This window comes from Ambystoma mexicanum, chromosome 6p (assembly GCF_040938575.1).
Source record: "Ambystoma mexicanum isolate Mex_15411 chromosome 6p, UKY_AmexF1_1, whole genome shotgun sequence".
Taxonomy (NCBI): Eukaryota; Metazoa; Chordata; class Amphibia; order Caudata; family Ambystomatidae; genus Ambystoma; species Ambystoma mexicanum.
In genome coordinates, this window is record NC_090935.1 from 161,614,162 (window position 1) to 161,637,112 (window position 22,951).

Below are 22,951 nucleotides of genomic sequence, written 5' to 3' on the forward strand. Positions count from 1 at the left end.
CCCTAATCTTTCCTTGGGCCCCACATTGCCCCATCAAGAGCTGCTTCAAACCGATCATTGCGCAAAAAAATCTGGCACCTGCTCTTGGCGGATGCGAGTGATTTAATCGTGACGAATCAAGTCTTTTGCCCTTTACAAAAGTGCAGCGCTGGCGAAGGCATGCACGAGAACCATTTGCAAACACCGAACGGTGCACGCTTGCCAGGTTTCCAGGAGCCGGAGTAGCAGGCATCGCTTGAATGTCACTGAGCGGCCAAGGTTTACCGGAGTCGCCAGCGGAGCTCAACAACACTCGCTCCCGGCTGTTTATCTCTTGCGATGGGTATTCAATCGACGTTGGACCTTGGAGCTTCTGGCGGGCGGGCGCCGCGCGGCAGCGCAGCGCTGCTGAAGTGCTCCCGTCACACTTGGCCCTGAGCTGCCAGGGAGCGCGCCGGCGAAGGAGAGGCCTTGAGGCAGGAGGGGGGGGGGGGGGTGCGTTAGCCTTTAACCAAGGCCAACGAGACGGCGGACACCTCTTCCACAGGCGAGCACTCCCGGCGACATGACGACAGCCGGCGGCAAGATGCGCGCCAAAATCAGGACGCACCTGCGAATCGGCAACCAGGCCGCGCGGGAAGCCGCGGCCGAGCTGCTCTCCACCTTCGTCATGATGGTAAAGGAGCGCGCCTCTTGCACTCGCGCGCGGAGTGTCTCGGCGGGCGGGCGGGCGGCTGTTAAGTTAGCGCACCTTGCAGCTGTGTTCAGTGACAAACGGACGCCTTTCCTTCAGTTTCTCTCACCAGTTTACACCCCACTAGTGACAGGAAAAAAGACACAGCTTTTTTTTTTTTTTTAAAGCTGCTTTTAATGGGCTTACCTGCGCTGGGTATATGTTTTTTTTTTTACAATACATTAGAGGTTTGGTGTGCAAGCTCAGCGATGTTTTGTAGTTTACGTGCACTTAGTTCCTATTTAAATCAAGCTTATTTCCAGAGTGTCGGGCGCGGTATTAAATTAGCTTATCCGATGCTATGCGTTGAACATGTTCTAATTTACCACATTTAAACATTTCATGTTGTATTATTTACATGTGCTCTCTCGTTTTTTTCATATGTAGCGTGTACGACAAAATGAGTCCCTCTAGATTGGTTATGAGGGTGATCTGGACCTATCCTAAATTCCCGACATGGTCAGCCCTAGGATTGCCCGGACCCCGGGTGGCAAAAGATGTGTGGGGGCAACTTTTGCTAATTATGTCACAACATGATTTCCATACCCCAAGTGCACAATTTGAAGGAATAATAGGCGTTGTCAGGAGGACTTTGTGATGTCTTGTGTATGCATGGTCCCTGTTGTTACCACATGTGTAGCACTGTGTTATGAGTGAGGCATCCTTTGCAGTAGTGGACAGTACGGCCAGAGTCAGTTCTAGGTATTTATCATTTTGGCTGATAAGGCATAGTGAGATAAAATGATTTGCCCGTAAGCACACACTTGGGTTCAGTGGCAAAGCCGTGATTTGACACAGTCCGCTACTGAGGCACTGCAACACACCTTCCCAGCTCTAGTGGGTAGAAATATTCTTTGTGAAGGATCTTTCTGCAACTTTGGGATAACGCAACCCACTTACTATGGAATATGCGCAAAAGAATGGGATTCTGTTTTGAAAACTAAAGTGAACTTTTGTGCTTGCATCAGTTTAAGGATTGCATTTATTTTATGGTGTATACATTTGGCAACATTGTCCAAACGAACAACGTGCTTATGATTTGGAAGCTACAGAGGAGGATTATTTTGGCTAATGTGAATGAATCGCCAAGCAATGATTTTATTATTTTCAAAATATAAAATAAGCGACTGACATACTTAACGGCAGTCTCCTGCAGGTTCCAAAGACACCAGGACAGGGATCGGGCCGGAATGGAGAGCAAAGGCCTCTCTTGCAGAATGGGAAATCCCCCTCACTAACGTGACAGGGGGTTTAGATTCTATTAAAGACAGGAGGCGAGTATTATGCATTTCCATCTTTACTCTGAAACCACAGCAGCAAAGAAAAAACTTTACAAACAAAAAGTTTCAACAACAGAACTAGATAAGAGTTCAATGTCCATGCATGGGGAACTCCCCAAACCATCATGGAGGACAGGTCATGCCCTGCAGGGAACCAATGAGCAGGGACCCTCCTCTATATATATCCATTACTCTAACCCCAACCCCTCTTTCTGCAGCTGTCTTGCACCAGACGTCCAATGAAACGGTTAAACTGCGTAGCGCGGAGAAAGGATCCAGCGAAACTGGAGATCTCAACCTTCCCGCAGCCTGAATCTATGACGAAGTTCTTCTGGATAGGACTTCTCACCCAAATCTGAAACAATATGAAATATAACAGGGTGGGTGGGTGGAAGCAGAACAGCCAATACAAAGGGAGGGTGGGTGGGATAATACTCGCCTCCTGTCTTTAATAGAATCTAAACCCCCTGTCACGTTAGTGAGGGGGATTTCCCATTCTATGGCATGACAGGAGGCTTCATATTATGCAAGTTCAAAGCCCTTGCATCACAATCCAAATCCCAACCTGAGCAATACACTAGTGATAAAATAAAATGATTATTCCAAATATTATTCCCATGACCAAACAGCTGCTTTGACAATTCCCTCCCCCAGGAGAGCATCTTAAACACTATAGCATCTTCCATTGAAGGATCAAGGAGCAATTAACTCCCTTTCTCTGCAAATCTACTTAATCCATATGGCCCAAGGGTAAGAGACCCCGCAATAATGTTCCCACAGGAAAGCAGCTGAGAGGTATTTAGGGGTTAAGTCCAACTTAAGCATTTAAAAACACTTAAAAACGTATACATTAGAAAATGACCCAGACCTGGATAATAAATGGAGGAAACCCTATGGGTACCCAATCTGGCAATAAATCCTGACCCCCGGGAGAACATTCCACTGTCCATATCTAAAGGGCTGAAAAAGGAGATGTACTTTAACAGGAAAGAAACTCCACATGGATAACTTTGAAAACAGTTGTAGCACAGACAATCCTTACTTGAAAAAACAAAGATGTGGTAATACCTTATGATATAATCGAAGCCGATAAGAAACACCTAGTCAAGGTGGAACCCCAAAACCAATGGGCCTGAAGGTCCCGCGCACCAAGTACTGCCAACCACCGTTTTCACCCTTAGCGACCATGTTTCGCTGCGATAATGGCAGTAAAATGCAATCATTGGCATGTAAAGAAGCCTTCGTAGACCGTTCTACCAGAACAACCTATTTCCATTAAGGGAGAAACAGAAGCAAAATCTTATCACATACTCATTCACTGAATAGCCGCCATCTAAAGAAAACAGGCTTATTAAAGGCTTTCCAAAAGTCCTTGATGACCCAGATAGTGCACTGCGCAAAGAACTTCTGAAGCCCCAGGAAAAGATGAAACTATTTTCTAATGAATAACAGAGGAACCATAAGAAAGAAGTGACGGGCAGAGATAGACAAAGGTGGATAGGGATGACACTAGACAACATGCACCGTAAAATGCTATAGGGATGGGAACCAGCCCCCTCCCGAGAAGGCCCCAAAAGGAACCGAGCAATCCCGGAGGAACCGTCCGAAGACAGTGGACTGGCATCCACCTTCTCACAAGGAAAAGAGATCACCCAATCGGAACTCCAACCGTACCAGATTGAGGCCAAGAGAGAGCTAATAATGTAGCTTTCATAAAGCGCTACAAACCATCAGGCATCTGAGCCCTGCTTGTTATAACACACGGTGTGTGGAGCTCATTTATCGATCTTGCAAGTATGAAAGGCTGAGTGTGGCTCTGCCCATTGGATCCTGCATCAGCAGGCTTTGCACAGATGTTAAAGCGAGTGATGCACTTGCTGAGTTATCGGACCGACATCCTGATTGACAATATGTTGCTCCAGTCACGGAGCTAACTGGAATTGATCTTAGAGAAAGGCTCTTGTGTGTAACAGAGTTAGGTAACTGTTCCAAAGGCTGATCTAAATGCGAGAGCAATAGATTCTCGCGGGGTGCTTGGAACAATGACACGGAAGGAGCTGGCCCTCTGCCCATCTAGGTTAACTAGCTAAGGGAAAAAATCACCCTTTCCAGGGGAGAAAACTGCTAAGTCCTTACTTAAGTACAGTCTATCATCCCAAAGGATAAGATGCAGAGTTATAATGACGTGCCTAAAACCAAGAACAAACTCTGTGATTGCGGAAGGGACATCTCTAACTGTATCCAAGAAGCAAATATATATATATATATATATATATATATATATATATATATATACACACACACACGCCAGAACCTTTGGAACCTCGGTGAGTTATCACCTTCTTCATTAACTTGGTGACACCAGGGGCTGAAGAGAAAGGCCAAACCGAAAGGGAGGGACAATGATAAGAGTGAACCCATCAGTAGAACTGACGCAGAAACTCCTGAGGGGAGGAATAATGGAGGAAACCCCCCAACACTAACACTCAAGGTCTAATACGACCATACCATCTGCCAGGAGACAGGAAACAATGAGCATAACAATACTTCCATTTAAAGAGTGCCACAAATATATGTTACAACTTGTAAAATACTTATTGTTAGAAGTATCCTATATGTCCACTCCCAATTAGTGAGAGCATATTTATCTCATTCATAATTGAGAAACCGTGAGGGAGGTTGTTATCACTGCTCCTTTTAAAATGAGGGCAAGGGAAAAACTGACAGAGGAAGAGCACAAATAGAATCCTTGTTAACCCACAGCAACCCCCAGGGGTTTGAGATGAACATCATCTACGAAAAACCTAGTGAACACCAAAGGCATTACAGGAGATATCCTATGACTAGCAGGACTGCTGTCGGCACAATCCCTCCAAAGGAACAAAAAACACCATGCTCAAGCCCATCGAGCAGAGGAGTAACTGTGCGCACTTCTTGATGCACCTTCTACCGGATAGGTAGACTCAGGAAAACATCCAAAGGAGCTGCTCCCTTCTCCTGAGGGGCAAGATCTTAATAAAGCCACCTGTTCAATAATAATTTGAGATGAAATCGCACGGATAAGGGCTTAGGTCATCCTGTGGCCGTGAAAGTTTTCCATCGAAGCCGAGCAGGCAATCGCTCTTATAATCCAGCCCTTCATGATCCGCACATTTTCAAGTGCTAGTATTATAATCCGAACCTGGATTGTATAGTTTAACCTCTCAGAGGAATGTGTTGCCCTTGAGCCATCCCTTCTCACAAGACGGGTAACTACGCCGCTCCGTAAGAGCTGAGGCACCATCGTTACCGAGCAGGCAAACAGATCTCGATTAAGTAGCCCAGTACTTGCACATCAAATAGTGAACATAGAGGTTACATCCCTCTTTAGCCAGCTGAGCAAACTGGGTTATACATGTCCTAAAAAACCCAGATACCCTCTTCCTTCGTAGGGTCCTACCCCTTGTGTCCCCTAGGGCAAAGAAGGATACCCAGGACTGTGCAATCAATGTCGAGAGGGTTAGCTCACAAAACAAGAGGATGGCACTGTCTCCCAAGACCGCCCCCCTGATGAGGGAAGAAGGCTAAGGTTCTTAACGCCTCATGAAGGCAAGTAGGGTCCGCCAAATTAACTGACACAGAAACCAAGGACCATGCATTAGGGGAGATATATATTAAGAAAACAGGATATGAGGAACAGACCAGACCTGTGGGTACACCCCCTAACCAGCGAACTTAACCCCTTCAGGGGAGGAGAAACCTAAAGGAAAACAGACTGAGTTGTCCTGAACTTACCTAACGGAAAAAGAGAGAGAGAGGGGTAATTAAGCAGACATTTCTTTTCCCCCGTAAAGGGACATGAAATATCATTCTAGTACAGGATTGTGCCTGAATGATGGCTGGATAGGAAGGCCCAAGCCCCCTCTAGGTCATTTAACGACCTCCTCCACCAACCCCTGTCTTTTCTTTGAAGGATAAAGTGAGAAAACAAATAAAACAAACAAAATAGTTGTTTGAACAAAGGGGAAGCGGCAGTGCTTCCGACACAGCTTAACCATTGCTGTGTCAAAGGAATACGCCAAGCAAGCGCACCACAAGCTGCTTACCCGAGCAGGGTATGGAAGTCAGCAGCACGCCAGGGAACAACCCTCGCATCCAAACTCAAGTGAAACCTGAAGCCGAGCAGGCAGCGGCACTCAAAATAAATGTGCTGAAATTCTGACGCAAGATACCCAAAAATAGTGAGACACCTTGTAGTATTTTATATTTCATTTCTAAAATGTAAAGGTGGTGCATGGCGCTCCCCTCACCTGCGATTCAGTAAGCAAAGCTGTTGCCAGGGCGCACATGGGGATTGAAATGGGAGACCCATTTGTGGAAGCCTGCACCTTTCCCATAAGGATTACTTTAAAGTGAAAAACCCCTTTTATCTCATTTGGTATAAAGTGAACAATTTAGCATTCATAAGTCAGCAATTATTTATATAGCGCTACGAACCCACAGGTATCCGAGCGCTGCTCAACCCTACCCCTGGGTCAGGGCAGCGTATAAGAAAGGAAAATTCCCTTATTGATAAATTCAAAAATTTGACATTCATAATAAAAGGATTTAATTTTGTTTTTAAATCATGCCAAGGATGTTCCAGACCTTGGATTAGAACTCAGGTCTCCAGCATTCCAAGACCTAGCACTTACCATTTGAGCCACTGGTGGCTGTCCTAGCTACAGGAGAAAAAAGCGCTGCTCAGCTCTACCCGTTGGCTGTGTGTGCGAGGTCCAAAGCAAAGGCTTCAAAGACCCGCATTGACAAAGACTCTCAAAATAAAAGAAAACATAACTGGGCGCACTAGGCAGACCAACCCACGCGTGACAGGCCTGTAAGCAACAGCTTCTAAATGGGCAGCACACGAAAAATAAACAAAATAAACAAAGGGTGTGCATGGGAGGTCTGAAACCCAGGCTTCAAAGACCCAGCACAGCTGACATTCTGTACATAAATCACGCTGGACAGGCCTGAAGCTAAAGCTTTAGCTTCCACAAGGGCCCACGCCTGCTCGCATTATCTCAGAAAGAAAGTAAAATAAACACACAGCTCGGCGCTGCCAGGCGCCCCCAAACCCATAAAAGGAACCATACTGCAGGAAGAAGTACGGACGCTTGTGGCCCATTAATTCTGTTAGACGCCACAAAGTAAGTGGCCGTTCAAATAACACAGCAAATAAATTTAAATAAGGAAACACAATTTTCCAAAGTGAAAGCCGCAAGGCACACATATATATGCAACACCAATTCATATGGCAAACACTGACTAACATGTAAGACACAACTGAAAGGGGTGACTTAGCTCTGTGGTGTCAGCAGCAAAGAAAGAGGGGTTGGGGTTAGAGTAATGGATATATATAGAGGAGGGTCCCTGCTCATTGGTTCCCTGCAGGGCATGACCTGTCCTCCATGATGGTTTGGGGAGTTCCCCATGCATGGACATTGAACTCTTATCTAGTTCTGTTGTTGAAACTTTTTGTTTGTAAAGTTTTTTCTTTGCTGCTGTGGTTTCAGAGTAAAGATGGAAATGCATAATATGAAGCCTCCTGTCATGCCATAGAATTACCTTATATTGTGATACATTCAGCAAAGGGCAAGGGCCAGGGAAACGAACCTCTCCAGCCTGCAAGACAGAACTCTCTCTTCCCATACCCTTGGCAAATCACCATGACCAGGGGCGTTGCTAGGGGGGGGGGGCTAAGGGGGCTATAGGCCCTGATCTTTTGGTTGTAGCCCCGGATAGAATCTCAGGAGCTACAGCCAAAAGGCTAGCTAGCCCCCAGTCCCAACAGTTCTGACATCAGCATAGCCCCGGGTATTTTCCAGACCTAGCAACTCCCCTGACCATGACTCACTTGACCCTCCCCCTTTCCCCTACTCAATCCATTGTTTGGTTTTCAGAAATACTCTTTTTTATAAAGATGACCTCAAAGAGAGAGAGATAAAAAGTGACCTGAAAAGTACACACATTAGTTACTTCTAGTTCCAAACTCCTTATGTTAAGTCAAAAAGAGTTTGATTGTAGAGTTATTTTCCCTCAGCATGAACAGAAGACTACAAATACCAGAATCCATTTTAGGGGAAGGCTAAAAAATGGTCTGTAGGACTTATAAATGTTCTTTCAAGACTTAAAGATTAATTTAAAAAAAAAAAAAAAGGATAATATGCAAAACGGCAACCTGGTTGTTTTTCATTGTTTGACATGGTTGATGTAAGGCAAATCTGAAATTCTGTAAAATAATAAGCGCTTCTTGATGTGTCAAACAAGAATGAAAATACGGTAGATAGTTTTAAACTTTTTTAATGACCTATTCTAATTGGATTGGAAAATAGCATCATTTTGCGAAGTTAATTGTTGCTTTGTGCGGGCTTTCAGAATTACTCAAATGAACCATCACATAGAAACAGCTTCCATTTGAGATGAGGGGAGGGTGTGAGTTTGTTGCCAGAACATTGCAAGGGTTTAAGAGATGGTAGCAAGGCCTTGCTGGGACAGACCCAAAGTAGCCTCATACCAGAAAGCAGCCGAGCCCATCTAAATGCAGTATCTATTACTTTGTGTAAAACTGCAGCTGTGCCTCTGGGGCCCTCGTGAGCGCCAGGCTCTGTTGACAGCACAGATGGTCCATGCCTAGGGCCGTACCAAACTCCTTCACCCCTTCCTTGAAACAGCCAGCAGCATGCTTTACAGCAGGGGCCTGCAAACTGCGAACTCTGCAGATGTTCGGTACTACGACTCCCATGATCCCTTACAGTGGGCGGTGATTGCTAGGACTGAAAGGATTTGTAGTCCAAAATATTGGGCGAGGCGAGCGTTGTAGTGCCCTGCTTTAGAAAATGTTTTATTCGTGTGCGTCACTCCACTTCGGTCACTTAAAAAAATGCAAACTGCATGTAGGGTTTCACCAATATTAGCACGTGTGAGCTCTTGGATCGCGTCCGTGTAATTTTAAACATTTACACAGCGTTGTACTCTTCAGTTTGCAGAATGGTCACCTGCACAGTATGCTTTGCAGTCAGCATTTACTAATGAATTCATATGAAATTCACCTGCTCATTAGCAGGCACGAATCTGCGCTGGATTATACAGAAATTACTTTGTTTTATGTGTGAATGAACATTTTAATGCAGGTGTAAAATGTTGTGCTCTTCCAAGACGGAGGAGGAAAGCAGAGCGGGGATGCAGACTCCGTTTTATGCCCGAACCCCTTGGAAGAGCACAAAATTGAGCTGCAGAGCAAAATGAAAGCGTGAAGCTGTGCTTTCATTTGGCAATCTAACAAATGTTCTGCATATTTGTTTAACAACAGCAGAAGGGCAGTTTTTTTCCCCAACATGTAGCAGGTAGTGGAATTTTGTGCATCGCTGTTTTCCTTGTGAAAACATTAACCAGAATGAAAACAAATCCTGTGTGTGGGGTGGAGATGTCACCATCGTTGCGAATGAATGATTGCTAAGCAGTTTGCTGGTAAGATAGCTCAGTGAGTTAGTTCACGGCTCGCTACAACGGTCTGTGTGTGACTTGCAGTCGCAAGTTGGAATTGTGAATCAGACCTTCATCTTTCAGGTGCGGGCACATTGGGCTTCGTTTTCGTCCAGCGTGTCAATTGCCGGGAGTACACCGGTTAAGTTTGCATTTAGGTGCAAACAGGTCTCATTCAGCAATTTTTAGCAGTTGCACTAGAGTGCAAAAAAAAGTTTTAAATGCAGCCTGTAACGCCTTTGCTTTGGCATTTCACCATGCAAATAGAGTCAACGCTGGCTGCCATTGGCTCCTGGCAGGCAGCTGTTGTAATGGATTCCTACTGAATTCGGCTCCTTTTTGCTGGTGTAAAAAGCAGACAGATTTCACAGGAATCCATTGGTTTTAATCCAGGATGAAAATGTCATGGTGGCATAAAACGAAGTGGTTTTTGAAGGCAGAGGGGAAAAAGTAGGTGGGAACGTAAGTGCTGGTGTGTGCCCAATTTATCCCTTGAAATGGCACAAAAAAGCCCCACAGCATGAATTAAGTTGTTAAGACTGGCACAACAACTTTACTCCTGTCTTTAGCATCATTATTTACGCCCCAAAGACTTATGCAATTAACTCTGACTTCCACACACATTTCAATGATTATTTAGGTTCCTGCTACATTAGTGAGAGTAGAGAGGAATAAGGGAGAATGACAAGCTGGGAAAAGAATCCCTATTCTGAACAGTGCATGCACGGGTGCTGGTAACAAGCTACTCGCATAGTACAGAATCATTTGTGCTCCTGTATAGTGTTTCATGTCAGATTCCTCCTGCATTTAAGTACTATAATATTCCCCAATTTAATGGTACTCAATTCATGGACTTCACGAGGATAAAGGGCTGTGTTGTGCAAGCTGCTCTTCATCAGAGGCAAGCATTTACCTCTTATGCTATCTACCCGGACATTGTGTTCACCTCAGTGGCGTAACACAAAATGTGGGGGCCCCCCTGCGAGCCATGCTGAGGGCTCCACCCCGAACTCGGCAACAAATGACGGGTCGTGTCACAATCTTGGGCCGGCCCAGATTATCACGCTTGCCCAATACACACAAACGTGCTGCTCAAGGAGTATGCCGCACACTGTACTAGGAGAAAGATATACATTTGTGTTGTAATGTAATATACAGCACACTTTCTGAGAACAACTGGATAAAAAGCCAGCATGTTTGCAATTGTTTTGTAGGGTAATGCCATTTCAATACGTGCAAGTCACCAACAGTGCACAGTAACATTAATGCTTTGCTTTTAGAAATGACATGCCACTTTGAAAACATGTCCCACTGGCGGCACAGTGTAGACCAGGCTAGACACGTAATAACATTACAGTAAAGCATGGCAGACAACATTTAGACATACCTAGACTGGTGGCACAAAAATGCCAGTCGAAGCAATAACACTCATCAAGAAGAGAGTACACATTCAAGCCCGGGTCTCTGCGGCCTCTAACAACACGGCCAAACTCTTTGAAATCTGCAAGCAACTGGTCAATCCTGTTGCAGTCTCTACTTCTCCCTGTTCCCTCATAAGCCTTCTGTATGGCTCTGGCCTCTCACTTCTCAGCTAAAGCTCAGGGCATCCTGTCCTCTAACTCCTGTTCCTCTTCCTCACTCTGCACTCACTTTGGCCATCTCTACCTCCTTCTCCTCATTTCTCCTTTTTCTCTCTGAAACCACCTAACGAGGTTTCTAGACAAGTCCGATCCATGAAAGTGTCGTCCAAACAGGTGCTCCCCAGCTCCTCCAGAACCATCAAGGACCATATTGACACCCTTGCTCCAGCCTTGGCCGATTTCTGTAATCACTCTTTCGCCACTGGAACGTTCCCGTCTCCCTTTAAGCACTCCCTTGTGCATTCACTATTCAAGAAGTCGTCTGCTGATCCTACCTGCCCAGAAAACTATCACCAAATCTCTATCACCCTTTTTCTGGGCAAACTCTTGGAAAAGCTGACCATCTCCCAGCTTACGCTCCACACTGAATCTGTTGGTTGTCTCCTTGGCCATCAGTCTGCTTCAGAGCTGCCAGAGGCACGGAAACTGCTCTCCTGAACACCCATGAAGATCTGCTCTCTAACCTTGATTCCAGCATTCCTTCGGTCCTAATCCTCCTTTATCTTTCCTCTACTTTTGACACAGTCAACCACACCATCCTGATCAATTGACTGCGTGAGAACCTCGGCATCACAGATCAGGCCCTGGAGTGGCTGACCTCCTTCCTCTTGGACTGCCCCTCCCAGGTTCAACTTGGTCTCTTTCTCTCCGCCACCTCTATACCTGTGGCGTTCCCCAAGGGTCTATCCTCTAACTCTGTTTTTTCAACATCTACCTGGCTCCTTTGGCCCACCTGATCTCCACCTTCTCCAGCTTTCAGTGTTATGCGGATGACACTCAGCTTTCCTTCAGGCTCCTCTCCTCTCTCGCTCATTCCAGACTGTCTATCTGCGATTCAGGATTGGTGCGCCTGCAATGATCTCTGCCTTAATTCCATTAAGATGGAGATCCTTCTTCTTGGGACCCCTGCCCCTGCTTTCCCTCTCACTCTGTTCGCACACCTTGGGCCCTCTTCCTTCGCCTTCCTGTGAGTCAAATAACCTTGGTGTCATCTTCGACTCCACTCTCTCTTTCTCTCCTCACATCTCGGATGTCACCAAGAAGTCCCACTACCAGCTGCTCCTCCTTAAAGGGACTCTTCTCTTTTTCACTTTCCCCCAGAAGCTCACTGTCTCCAGAGCCCTGTTTCTCTCTAGGATGGACTACTGCAACAGCCTCTTTCTCAAACTGCATTCCTCTACACTCCACCCTCTGCAACTAATCCAGGACAGGATTTCGAGACTTATCCTTGGCCTCAAGCCCAGGGATCATATCTCTACAGCTCTGAAATCTCTCCACAGGCTCCCGGTGGCTGCAAGGATCAAGTTCAAGACCCTTTGCATTGTCCACAAGGCTTTCTGGGGTCGGGGCCCACACTACATCCAACGCTCTCTTCCAAAATAACTTCCTTCTCGAGCCCTTCCCCAGCTACCTCCAACTCTCTAAGGGTTAGACGCTTCTCCAGGCAGAGAGTGGGGGGTAGAGCTCTCTCCTCTGCAGGTGCCTCCCTCTGGAATGGCCTCCCTGCCCCTCTCAAACTTGAGCAGACCACCTGAAGTTCCAGAAGCAGTTCAAAACGTGCCTCTTCTCCTCTGCTTTCTCTCTCTCCCTCCCCTGCTGACCTACCTGACCTATCTGTCTGCTGTACCAACTGGTTGCTTGGCTACCCTCAGAGTCCCACTGAGTCCAGGCTCTTTCTTGATCAGTCACCCTTGGACTGCCTCTGGGCCTACCACACACTTAGGGGCAGTAACTGTAACCGTACAGTCCCTTGTTTTCTTTGCACTACCAGAGTCATGCTGCCTGGCTGCACTTACTTAGTATTATTGCCCTGGTTTGCCCTCCCCTCTTTCTTGCACTTCCCCCTCCCTTTCTCCTTGCATTTCTCGTTCTCGCACTTGCACGATCTGAATGACACAAGCCCTAGTAAGATAATTTGTTTTGTCCTCCCTCTATCTTCCCCCCTTGTCTTTTCACACCTAGAAACACTTGTGTACAGGCATGTTATATATAACTTATATAATATCATCTTATCACAGATGCCCAGATGCCCAGAAAAATATACAAAGCCGCAGTAAGAAACGGCTAGACTGGCAGCACCCAAATGCTAGTTTAGCCAGGTAATTATACTTAGAAGGACTGCTTTATCAGAAATGTGCAGATAAAAAAAGTCATACCAAACTGAGGAATGACTAGACTGACTGCACCGAAATGCCTCTCTAGCCACTAATACCACATATCAAGTTGCTTAGCCTGGACATGGACAACCATTGTGATCTATCACACAATCCCGCCGCCACACATCCCCTCTCCCTCTCAACCCCCCTGCAACCTCCAAAATTGGCTCAATGGCCTAGAATTACCTTCACCTCCATCTTCCTCTTCTTAGAGCTCACGTATGAGGCTCCTTGCCTCATAGGTAAGTACTAGGATGAGGAAGAGTGGGACTAGCAGTAATGAAGATTACAGATATCTAAGTCAGGCATTACATCCATGTACCTCTACCTCATCCCAGTACTTGTGTATGAGGCAGAGACGAGGGAGAATAGGGCTAGGAGTAATGCCGATTACCAGTAAGTAATGAAGGCATTAAACACAAGTAGTGGCGTAACACCATTGAGTTCACTGGGCTTCAGCACCCCCCCTGAAATTTGGGCTATGTTGACTCAATCTGGCTGACCTTCAGAGCAGTTGCTGGATAGAACAGGACACAGATGGTAAACGGCACCTGGGTTTTGCTGTTAACAAGGGCCCAGCAATTACTAACGTAAAGCATTTAACTGTTAGTACCTGCATTCAAATGCCACATTTTTTAGGCAATATAAATCGCAAGATGGGTTTAGTACTTGCATGCCAGGGGAGTGATTGCAAGGGTAGAGAGCAAACAGGAGACCGCTCACTCTCACAGCAGTCCTTAAGTGGGTGCTTTCAGACTTTAAGGAGAGAGTCAACTGCTTGTAACATTGAAGTTGCACTAGAATAGTCTCATTAAAATGCGTAAAGAAGTTAGATGCCCCCACACAAATAGGTTTGCTCCTCCCCACCACCCGTGAACTTAGTGCCTCTCCCAACATTTGAAGGATTAGCCCCTCTAAATGTAGGTTTTGTTCCGCCCCTTAACACAAGCACACACACCATTCACCATATACACACACGCACACCAAGCCATCTATACATTTAAGTGTGCACCCTTTCACCATACAGGCATACCTAGGTAGCCATACATACATTTACGTGTGCACCCTTTCACCATAGAGGCACACGCACCCAGGAACCCACCCATACATTTAAGTATGCACCCTTTCACCATACACTCACACATGCACGCACACGTCATGGGTTTGAGGGGAGTTCTATTAGTTCAAAAAGAAATTGCTTCTTTTTGAAGTCCCTCTGACTTCATAAAGAAATTATTTCCGTTAGGGACCAAACCATAACAGAAATAATTTATGAAGGCAGAGTGACTTCAAAAATAAACTATTGCTTTTTGAAGCCAGGAGCGCTTCGCCAACACCATGACACGGAGGCCTCCAGCCTGGGGTCTTCCATGTCGTCGGCTGGGGGAGCCCTTGGACTTCAAAAAGAACGTTTTTTTATAGTCACTCTGCCTTCATAAAGAAATTCTTTCTGTTGCAGAAACAATTTCTTTATGAATGCAGAGGGAATTCCCCAAAAATGTTTGTCCATAAAAAAAAGTATTAAAAAAAAATGTTTGCCTTTTTTTTCTCCAAGTGGGGCCCCCTCCCAGGACATGTGCTAGCGGGGCCCCCGTTACGCCAGTGGTTCACCTCTGTGTCATAGAGGAAGAGAAAGTCAGATCATTGCTAGACTTATTGGGGTCTGAGGATTGCAGTTGCGCATGCCATTAGGCAGAGTGGCAGAATGTTGGTCGGCCTAAGTTCTGAGTTCTATACAGCTACGAACATAGTACAGCTGTTCCGAAAGCCAGAAGTTGGCCTTGCTGCTGTGAGGTATCTGTTTCAGTCTTCCTTATATTGTCTTTTGCAATACAGACTATAACCACATTACAAACGTGTCCTCCATCTTTACAATGACCACAAGGGACACAAGAAGACACCCCAAACTGAGTATTGAGGTTGAGTAATCTGGGCAAATAATTACCTTTGCCCCAGGGCAACTGTGAATGGAACCTTTATCACCCGGAACTAGGAATAATGTCAGTAAGAGCTTGGCCTGTGAAAGCACTGGTGGTGGCTCTTGGCCTGATTTACTAGTGGAGTGATCAGGACCACAGCGGGAGGAGGACAACCTTACAGTAACCGTACAGTAGGGTAAGGATCCGGCTATACAGGTTGTCTCTTCTTCAGATCAAGCTGGACGCATGGAGGGACTTTCTACCGGATCAGAGGCATGTGAGCGCAGTACCCAAGGCTTTAAGTGGGCCAGGGCCAGCATGGGCAGATCTCCACCTGTTTCCAAAAACTGATCTGAGCTGTGACTCTCTCTGTTATTCATAAGCAGCCACTGTGATTTATCTTGTGCGCACACACTTTTTCCGAACGCCTTCAGGAGTTGTGGTAAGCAAGGGTGACTGACTGGGTGATGGATTTACAATCTTTGGGAAGCATTTAGGGAAATGTGACAGTGTCCTCCACTCAAAAAGAACAGCCCAGTCCTCACACAGTCTTCCTGATGTTTCTTGGAACACTGGCAGTTATGACAATGTGTGTCCACTTAAGGGCAAATCTCGAAATACAATCTTTTTTTTGTGTCCCAGATATATTTCAACAGTGCCTCTTTTTTTCCTTTCATTATTTTATCTTCCAAATGAATATATATGGCTTGTGATTTGCAGAGAATTTACTGTTAGGGTGAGAGTTGCGACAGATGAACAAGCAGAGAGCACAGCGCGTCAATGCCTACCATTGTATGTGCACTTTACAAATGCAATAAAAGAAATACATACAGTGTGCATTGCATGCCCACTGGTATTTCATGCGTGAAACACTATCACGGACATATTTGAAATATCAAATTCTCTGGTCATTTGAATGTTCTCAAAATGCTCTTTGTATGGACATTGCCAGGTAACCACAGTGGTGCTATTTGTTCCCCTCACATTTGCCAAGGGTGATTCATTTACAAAATGAGGGTGAGTTACTCACTGTTTGAATTGTGTATGTATGGAGTGAGAGTGTGATTAATTTACAAACACAAGATACATTCATGTGCAATCTACAGACTGGAGTGACACGAAGTACACAATTTTGTACCATCTGTATCCACGAGTTTGCATCCCACTTAAAGCAATGCATCCCAATTAAAGCAATGGCAATACTTTTTGCAGCAAAGCGTAGGCCTTGGTACATATTAAGTCTGGAGAATCTGCATGCACCAGTGGGTTGCAAGGGATGTGCAGTGCATGTGCAATGGAATTCTGGATGTGCTTGGTAATCTTTAGTGCATGGCCAGGTGAGGTGGGCCTGGCAATCTGCACACACTGAGCACTCATTGGTGAGGTTTGGCATTGAGCCGCTGTTTGCTGCTTAGAGAATTCTGATCCAGCAAGATGCTGGGGAAAGAACGTATGGAATCATGTGACTCTTCTGATGGTGTAGAAAAAAGGACCTTAAGGTTTAGTGCAACTGATCATTGAAGAGGATTTACAGGAAGCCGATGACCACAATGTATAGGCCAGAGTGTGGAGTGAACTAGGACTTGCTTTGATGTTAGTCAGTCCATGTTATACATCTACATTTTGTGGCATAGTAGTCGTGTATTTTGGATGAAATCGAAGTGAATGTCACTGAAGCTGAATTTATCCATTCAATAATGTACTCATAACAGTGTATTTAACCTACTTAAGCCGCAATCATGCAGAATCTTTTTCTTCCACCTAGAGAGGAATAGAGTTAACACATATGTGTGTGACATTTGTCAAATGCTAAGAAAGAGGGTAGGACGATTAATCTGTTTGTCCTATTGTGAGGATGTAAGGTGTGGTAATGCAAGTCATAAAAGTGGGCACAGTTTGCATGATGCAGAAGGTGATGGTTCTCCAGTTGGAAGAAAAGCCACATTGGGTGCCAGAGATAGGATAGCAGTGGCCATTTAGTGGATTACGGGTTAGCCTGTACCCTGATATCTTCATATGTGCCCCAAGAAGTGTGTGATCGTGCCCATTAGGAGCCGTACATTGGGCCAAAGGTGTATGTGGGAACACCACATTCTGTTCTACGGTGTTTGAAGGTAAAAAGGAGGACAAGGGCCGCACAATTTTCACTAAGATATTTGTTGCTGCAAAAAGGCGATTGTTGGGTTGGCACACCTGGGGAATGTTAAAGGCGGGGTTGCATCTAGGCAAATGTGATCAGGTACACTAGTCTGACTAGGGGCTAACAACAGATAATGGGCCTGATTCATGGAACGTTTCCCTATGGGTTTGTGCCATTATAAAACACTTCCATGAATCAGACCCAATATCACAAACGCACCAACTTTGGAGGAGTGGCAGGATTTCACCGAAAGTAAGCTACGCCGCGGGTGCCAGCCTCTGGTATACAACGAGAGACACATGTCTACTGGTGTGAAAGGAAAACTAGGACAAGAACTGAATATGTTGTGCAAAGCATATGTGATTGAGGCAGCTGAGTAGAGTATGTGTATATCCCCTATTGCAGTAATGTAAAGGATGTGTGGCAGGATTAGAACGCACCTGCCTAGGGATGGCATGATACTGACTTTTAAATGGTACGATAATCTGCTAGCAAAATGCCAGCGAACCGTGGTTAATACAGCATTCATCGGGTCTTGAAAACCCCTCGTAACTTAGCAGCATTTCTGTAAAAACAGCTTTGCAATGTCATAGAATACACATATCACCAATTTAATGTTAGGTTTTATTCAGTTGACATGTATTTTATTTACGCGTGGTACACACACAAATATGTGGTTTGTTTATTTAGGGGGTCCAGATTTAAAAACGGAGCAGAAGGTTAATGCTATGCTGCGTTGGATTTTTTCTCAGATCCAGTCCATTTATAGAGAAACACCTATTACATCAATGCTTACAAAGGATTAGCAAGTGTCAATTAGGTTGCCGCAATGAGTGAACTGTTACGCTAATTAAACATTATTGATGTCGGTATTTCCCAGCTCTTTTTCTACAGCTTTGTAGCACTGTCAATATCAGAAGTTCCTATTTACCAACTCGATAATAAATGTGTGTGGGGCCTTCTCGAAAGGGAAGGGCACAGATAAATACTTAAATACTGTTTTCTTACCTTTGGCATAATCTTTGGATGGCATATAGTTTTCCGGCCTAGAGCCATCAGGTGGCATATTTCTGAAAGGGTTGGAAGGCTGCCCAACAGTGACTCATTTATCTTTCCACTGCTGACAGCTTACCTCCTTCTGAACATCAGAACTCATGCAGGTGCTAGCAAGCAGCATACCTGAGGAGTGTGCTCGTTAGCCAGCTTTAAAAACCTCAATTTGCTTAGGTCCAGCCTGCTCTCCTGAACATCCATGAAGAGCTGCTCCCAAACCTTGATTCCAACACCCCCCTGTGTCCTCATCCTAATTGATCTCGCTTCTGCCTTCGACACGGTCAACCATGCCATCCTGCTCAACCATCTCCGTGATAACATGGGGATCACCGGATCACCGGTCAGACCCTGGCGTGGTGGCTGACTTCTTTTATCTCCGATCGACCCTCCCAGGTTCAACTTGGATCCTTCCTCTCCTCTATATCTACCTCTACCTGTGGTGTTCGCTAGGGGTCTAACCTCTCTCCCTGGCTGTTCAACCGATACCTGGCACTTCTTGCCCACCGCATTGCCGCTCTCTGCCCCAACCTCCAGTGCTATGCGGATGACTCTCAGCTCATTTTCAGGCTACCCTCAGCCACCTCTTCTCCCTTTCTCATCTCCGACTGTCTGTTCGCCATCCAGGAGTGGTGTGCCACCAATGATCTCTGCCTTAATGCCAGTAAGACTGAGATTCTCCTCATCGGCACACCCATACCCTCCTTACCTGTCACTCTCTGGCTGGCCTCTCTTGGCCCTCCTCCTGCTCCCACCTGTGAGGCTACAAACCTCGGGGTCATCTTCGAACACACACTCTCCTTCTCTCCTCACATCTCCGACGTCTCTAAGAAGTCACACTATCAGCTGCACCTCCTCAGAGGTATTCTTCCTTTCCTCTCCTTCCACCAGAAGCTCACTGTCTTCAGAGCTCTGGTTCTCTCTAGGCTGGACTATTGCAACAGCCTCTTTCTAAATCTGCCTGCTTCTACTCTCTGCCCTCTGCAACTCATCCAGAACAGGACTGCAAGACTTGTCCTTGGCCTCAAGCCCAGGGATCGTACCTCTTCAGGACTGAAATCTCTGCACTGGCTCCCAGTGGCTGCGAGGAATAAGTTCAAAACCCTCTGCATTGTGCACAAGGCCTTCTGGGGCCTGGGGCCTCAATACCTTCAACTCTCTCTTCCTAAATATCTTCCTTCTCGAGCTCTTTGCTCATCTGCCTCCAACTCCCTCAGGGTCAGTCGCTTCTCCAAGCAACAAGTTGGTGGTAGATCTCTCTCTTCGGCTGGGGCCTCCCTCTAGAACAGCCTCCCTGCCCCCTTGAAACTTGAGCAGAACCATCTCCGGTTCCGGAAGCACCTCAAAACATTTCTCTTTGTTTCTGCTTTTTCTCATCCTCTCCCCTGCTGATTTCCTGGCTGAAACTGAAACTGCACTGGTTACCTGGCCACCCTCTGGTCTCAGGCCCAGGTTCCCTCCCCCACCAATCCCACACCTGCACTGCCTTCCTGGCAACCCCCACACTTGGGGACTGTTTTCTGTATCCCTACAGCCCCACTACCAACACTTGACACCTGATGCCTGCACTTACCCTTCACCCCTGCACTTGCCATCTGCTGGCCGTACTTACTTATTGTTATTTATTCTAGTCCATGTACTGCACTGTCCCTTCCCTCTTTCCCCCGCATTTTCTCCTTCACAATCTGAATGACACCTGACCTAGTAGGATCGTTATCTGTCTTCCCTCTGTTCCCCCTCACTTGCCTCGTCGTGCTTTGAAACACTTATGTATAGGGGCGTTATAAATGCCATATCATATCATTGATGCAGTGTTCCTGTTTGTGACAGGTCCCGTGTTCCTGGTTCTTAGCTTACTGTCTGGTTCCTAGTTTCTTATTTCTCGTTACCTTTTCCCTGGATTTCGAATTTAGTGTGCTTATTAGTAATTTGTGCTTCCTGGATTCCCTTTCTGTCTTCTTCTGTTTGGCAGTCAGAGCTTCCCAGTGCATTCCTTTTTCTGTGCAGCCCAGTTTGTCTGTATTTTGTATTCCCTTTTCTGCAGCGCAATCTTGATCTTTAGACGCCCCTCATTTATAGATTTTTCATTTTGTCCCATTTTCTTTCCCTGGGTGGGGAAGTAGGGAGATTTAGCAATTGTAATTTTGTTTGCCGGTAAAATGGCTCAAGAGGTTAAACGCTTGTTTCTTTGATATGTGTTTTGATCTGCAGGTTCAGATATCGGACAAGGCCAACCCAGCCTTTCATCCTTCCGAGGTCGATAAAATAGTACCAATTTCGATTGGGTTACAATAGTAATGTATATAAATATGTCCTATGTAAAGCGCTTTAGATTGAAGCACTGTATATATAAATAAACAATCCCTGCTCCTGCTTCTTTACTAACTCGTCTGTTCCTGGTTTTCCCTTGCACGTCTTACTTTGTTCCGTATTGATTGTTAGATGTAGTGTGTATTTCTCGTCCTCATGAATATTGGCTTTATATTACCTTATGCAATACCATCAAGTGTGTTAGCTCACAACTCCTGTCGTTGTTTGTCCTGTATGTGGGCTTAGCACGGACAGTACCTGTAACAGCAATTGTGGTTGAAGAGCTTGCTGAGCATCTTTGTAAACACGATAAGCTTCTAAGTGCTTACCCCACATCCCTTTTCATATATTTGTATTCTTATGACGCTTTACTTGAAAATCCTGGGTTTTAGTGTACAAGTGTCTTGGCTCCGGAGTGCATGTTGTTTGACTCAAAGTTAGTCACTGTGTGATCTTGTGAATCTTGTGAACATTTCCTTGCCATATTCACTGTCTTTGTCCTCTCATGGGAGTAACGCTAATAGTAAGTCCTAGAAACACCTGATTGTAGAGTGTGAGGAAACTTGCATTCTTAGAGGCCGATGGGTTGCAGAAATTCCCATTTTATAAGTAGATCGTGCTATAGATCTTATAGTTTTCTGGCAGTAACAAACATATAATCATTGTACTTGTAATCTTTATTAAGGCGGTACACCAGTTGCTTGGTGAGAATTGTATTGAAGGGTTTTAGATTATATTGTGCAGTATTGTACATTACTACAGTCAAAGAATATCAGCTGCTACATGAAACATGCAATACGTGCTATGCCGGTATACATCTTCACTTTCTTTTTATTCATAGGTTCTGGGCAGTTTAGAAAGAATGAATGTTATTGGTTGGTGATCAAATGTTTGTTATTTATTTAAAGATGAATTGTGTTGTAATTAATGTGTGTAAATGTTTTTAATAAACTGGAAGCACAAAAGAAAAATAGTGGTTGCAGCGTTGTTGAATTCTCCCCTTGATTGTGCAAATGTACTGTACATAGGTCTTCTCAACTACCTCTGGCACTGACATAAAAATGCTCAAAATTGACTCTTTGACTAATTTTTCATCTCCCCAAGATTTCCCCCAAACCGGATTTAAGGGGAACCTTGGACTGTGTTTGCCATCTCATTATCGTTAAGATACTTTGGGCCTGATTCATGGAAAAATACACTTTGCACCTACTTTGCACTTCAAAAATACACTTTGCACCGCTCTGTTAATCAGGATGTTTGTTGGGAGTGCAAAGTCACGTTGCACCAGTGCAAAATCAGGCCATCTGTCTAGTTTTTAAATGCATGCATGGTTTGATGCTTTAATGCCTTATAGATGAAATTCAGCCATATCAAAATGTGTGGCCCCTTCGATCGGCATAACTGCATCTTCTCACCATTCCCCAATCTCGGGAACATTACCAGAGGAGATCAGCGCTCCTCTGTGATAGCACCTCACCCCTGGAACAGCCTTCGGATCCATCTTTGCTCTTTCACTTCACTGAAATCTTTTAGGAAAAACCTAAAATGTGTCCTTTTACCCCAAAGTTCCCGTGCAAACTTAATCCCATAATCTAATCTTCTGTACAATTCTTTAAACTACTTTGCCTATCTGATCCCAGATGCAGTGAATTCTACCTGGTACTCCATATAAACGAAAACAATAAAAAAAAATTCCAACAAAATAAAATAGATTTCCATTTTTATTCTAAAAAGAAAATTTCAATGCGAAATTATCAAGCCACTGATTTCACCTTGCTACCAATAGCGATGTCATTTCAAAATGCCAGGGGTGGCGGAAGTGACATCACACGACATTTGACCTCTGATGACATCACAGGAAGCAATGGAACGCAGCCTTTCACCCCTTGACAAAACATGAAGTGGCATCACATAGCATACTATGAAATATGGTTATGATATCACTGTAATGTAATATAAATTTCATACAAGAATGGATCACAATTTGTATCGTTAAGAGCCAGATGGCGCTGGCCACAGCCCAGGAGCTTCAATTAAAAAATGAAATTAAAAAATAAAAGGTTTCTTTTCTAGGCATAGCAAGAGAGACCTCAGTGGTCGCAGGTGCAACCCCTGGTGACTCCCAACTGACATCCCTGGTGTTGATTCGTTCTATTTTTTTCTGGGTTTTAATTCTCAGGTTTTCCGATGCCCTTGTCACCAGGTCACTTGGTCACAGGTCTCAGTTACTGGACATTGATA

General features: G+C 45.1%; 1 protein-coding gene across 2 annotated transcripts in view; it reads left to right on the forward strand.

The window, feature by feature from the left end:
• Window positions 1-476: 476 nt before the first annotated feature.
• Window positions 477-22,951, forward strand: part of LOC138511305 (aquaporin-7-like) — a 339,953-nt gene continuing 317,478 nt past the window's right edge. For both annotated transcript variants that reach the window (XM_069626864.1, XM_069626865.1), the window contains exon 1: window positions 477-655. In XM_069626864.1, coding sequence (XP_069482965.1) covers window positions 545-655 — 111 coding nt within the window. In that variant the 5' untranslated portion in view covers window positions 477-544. The remainder of the gene's footprint in view (window positions 656-22,951) is intronic.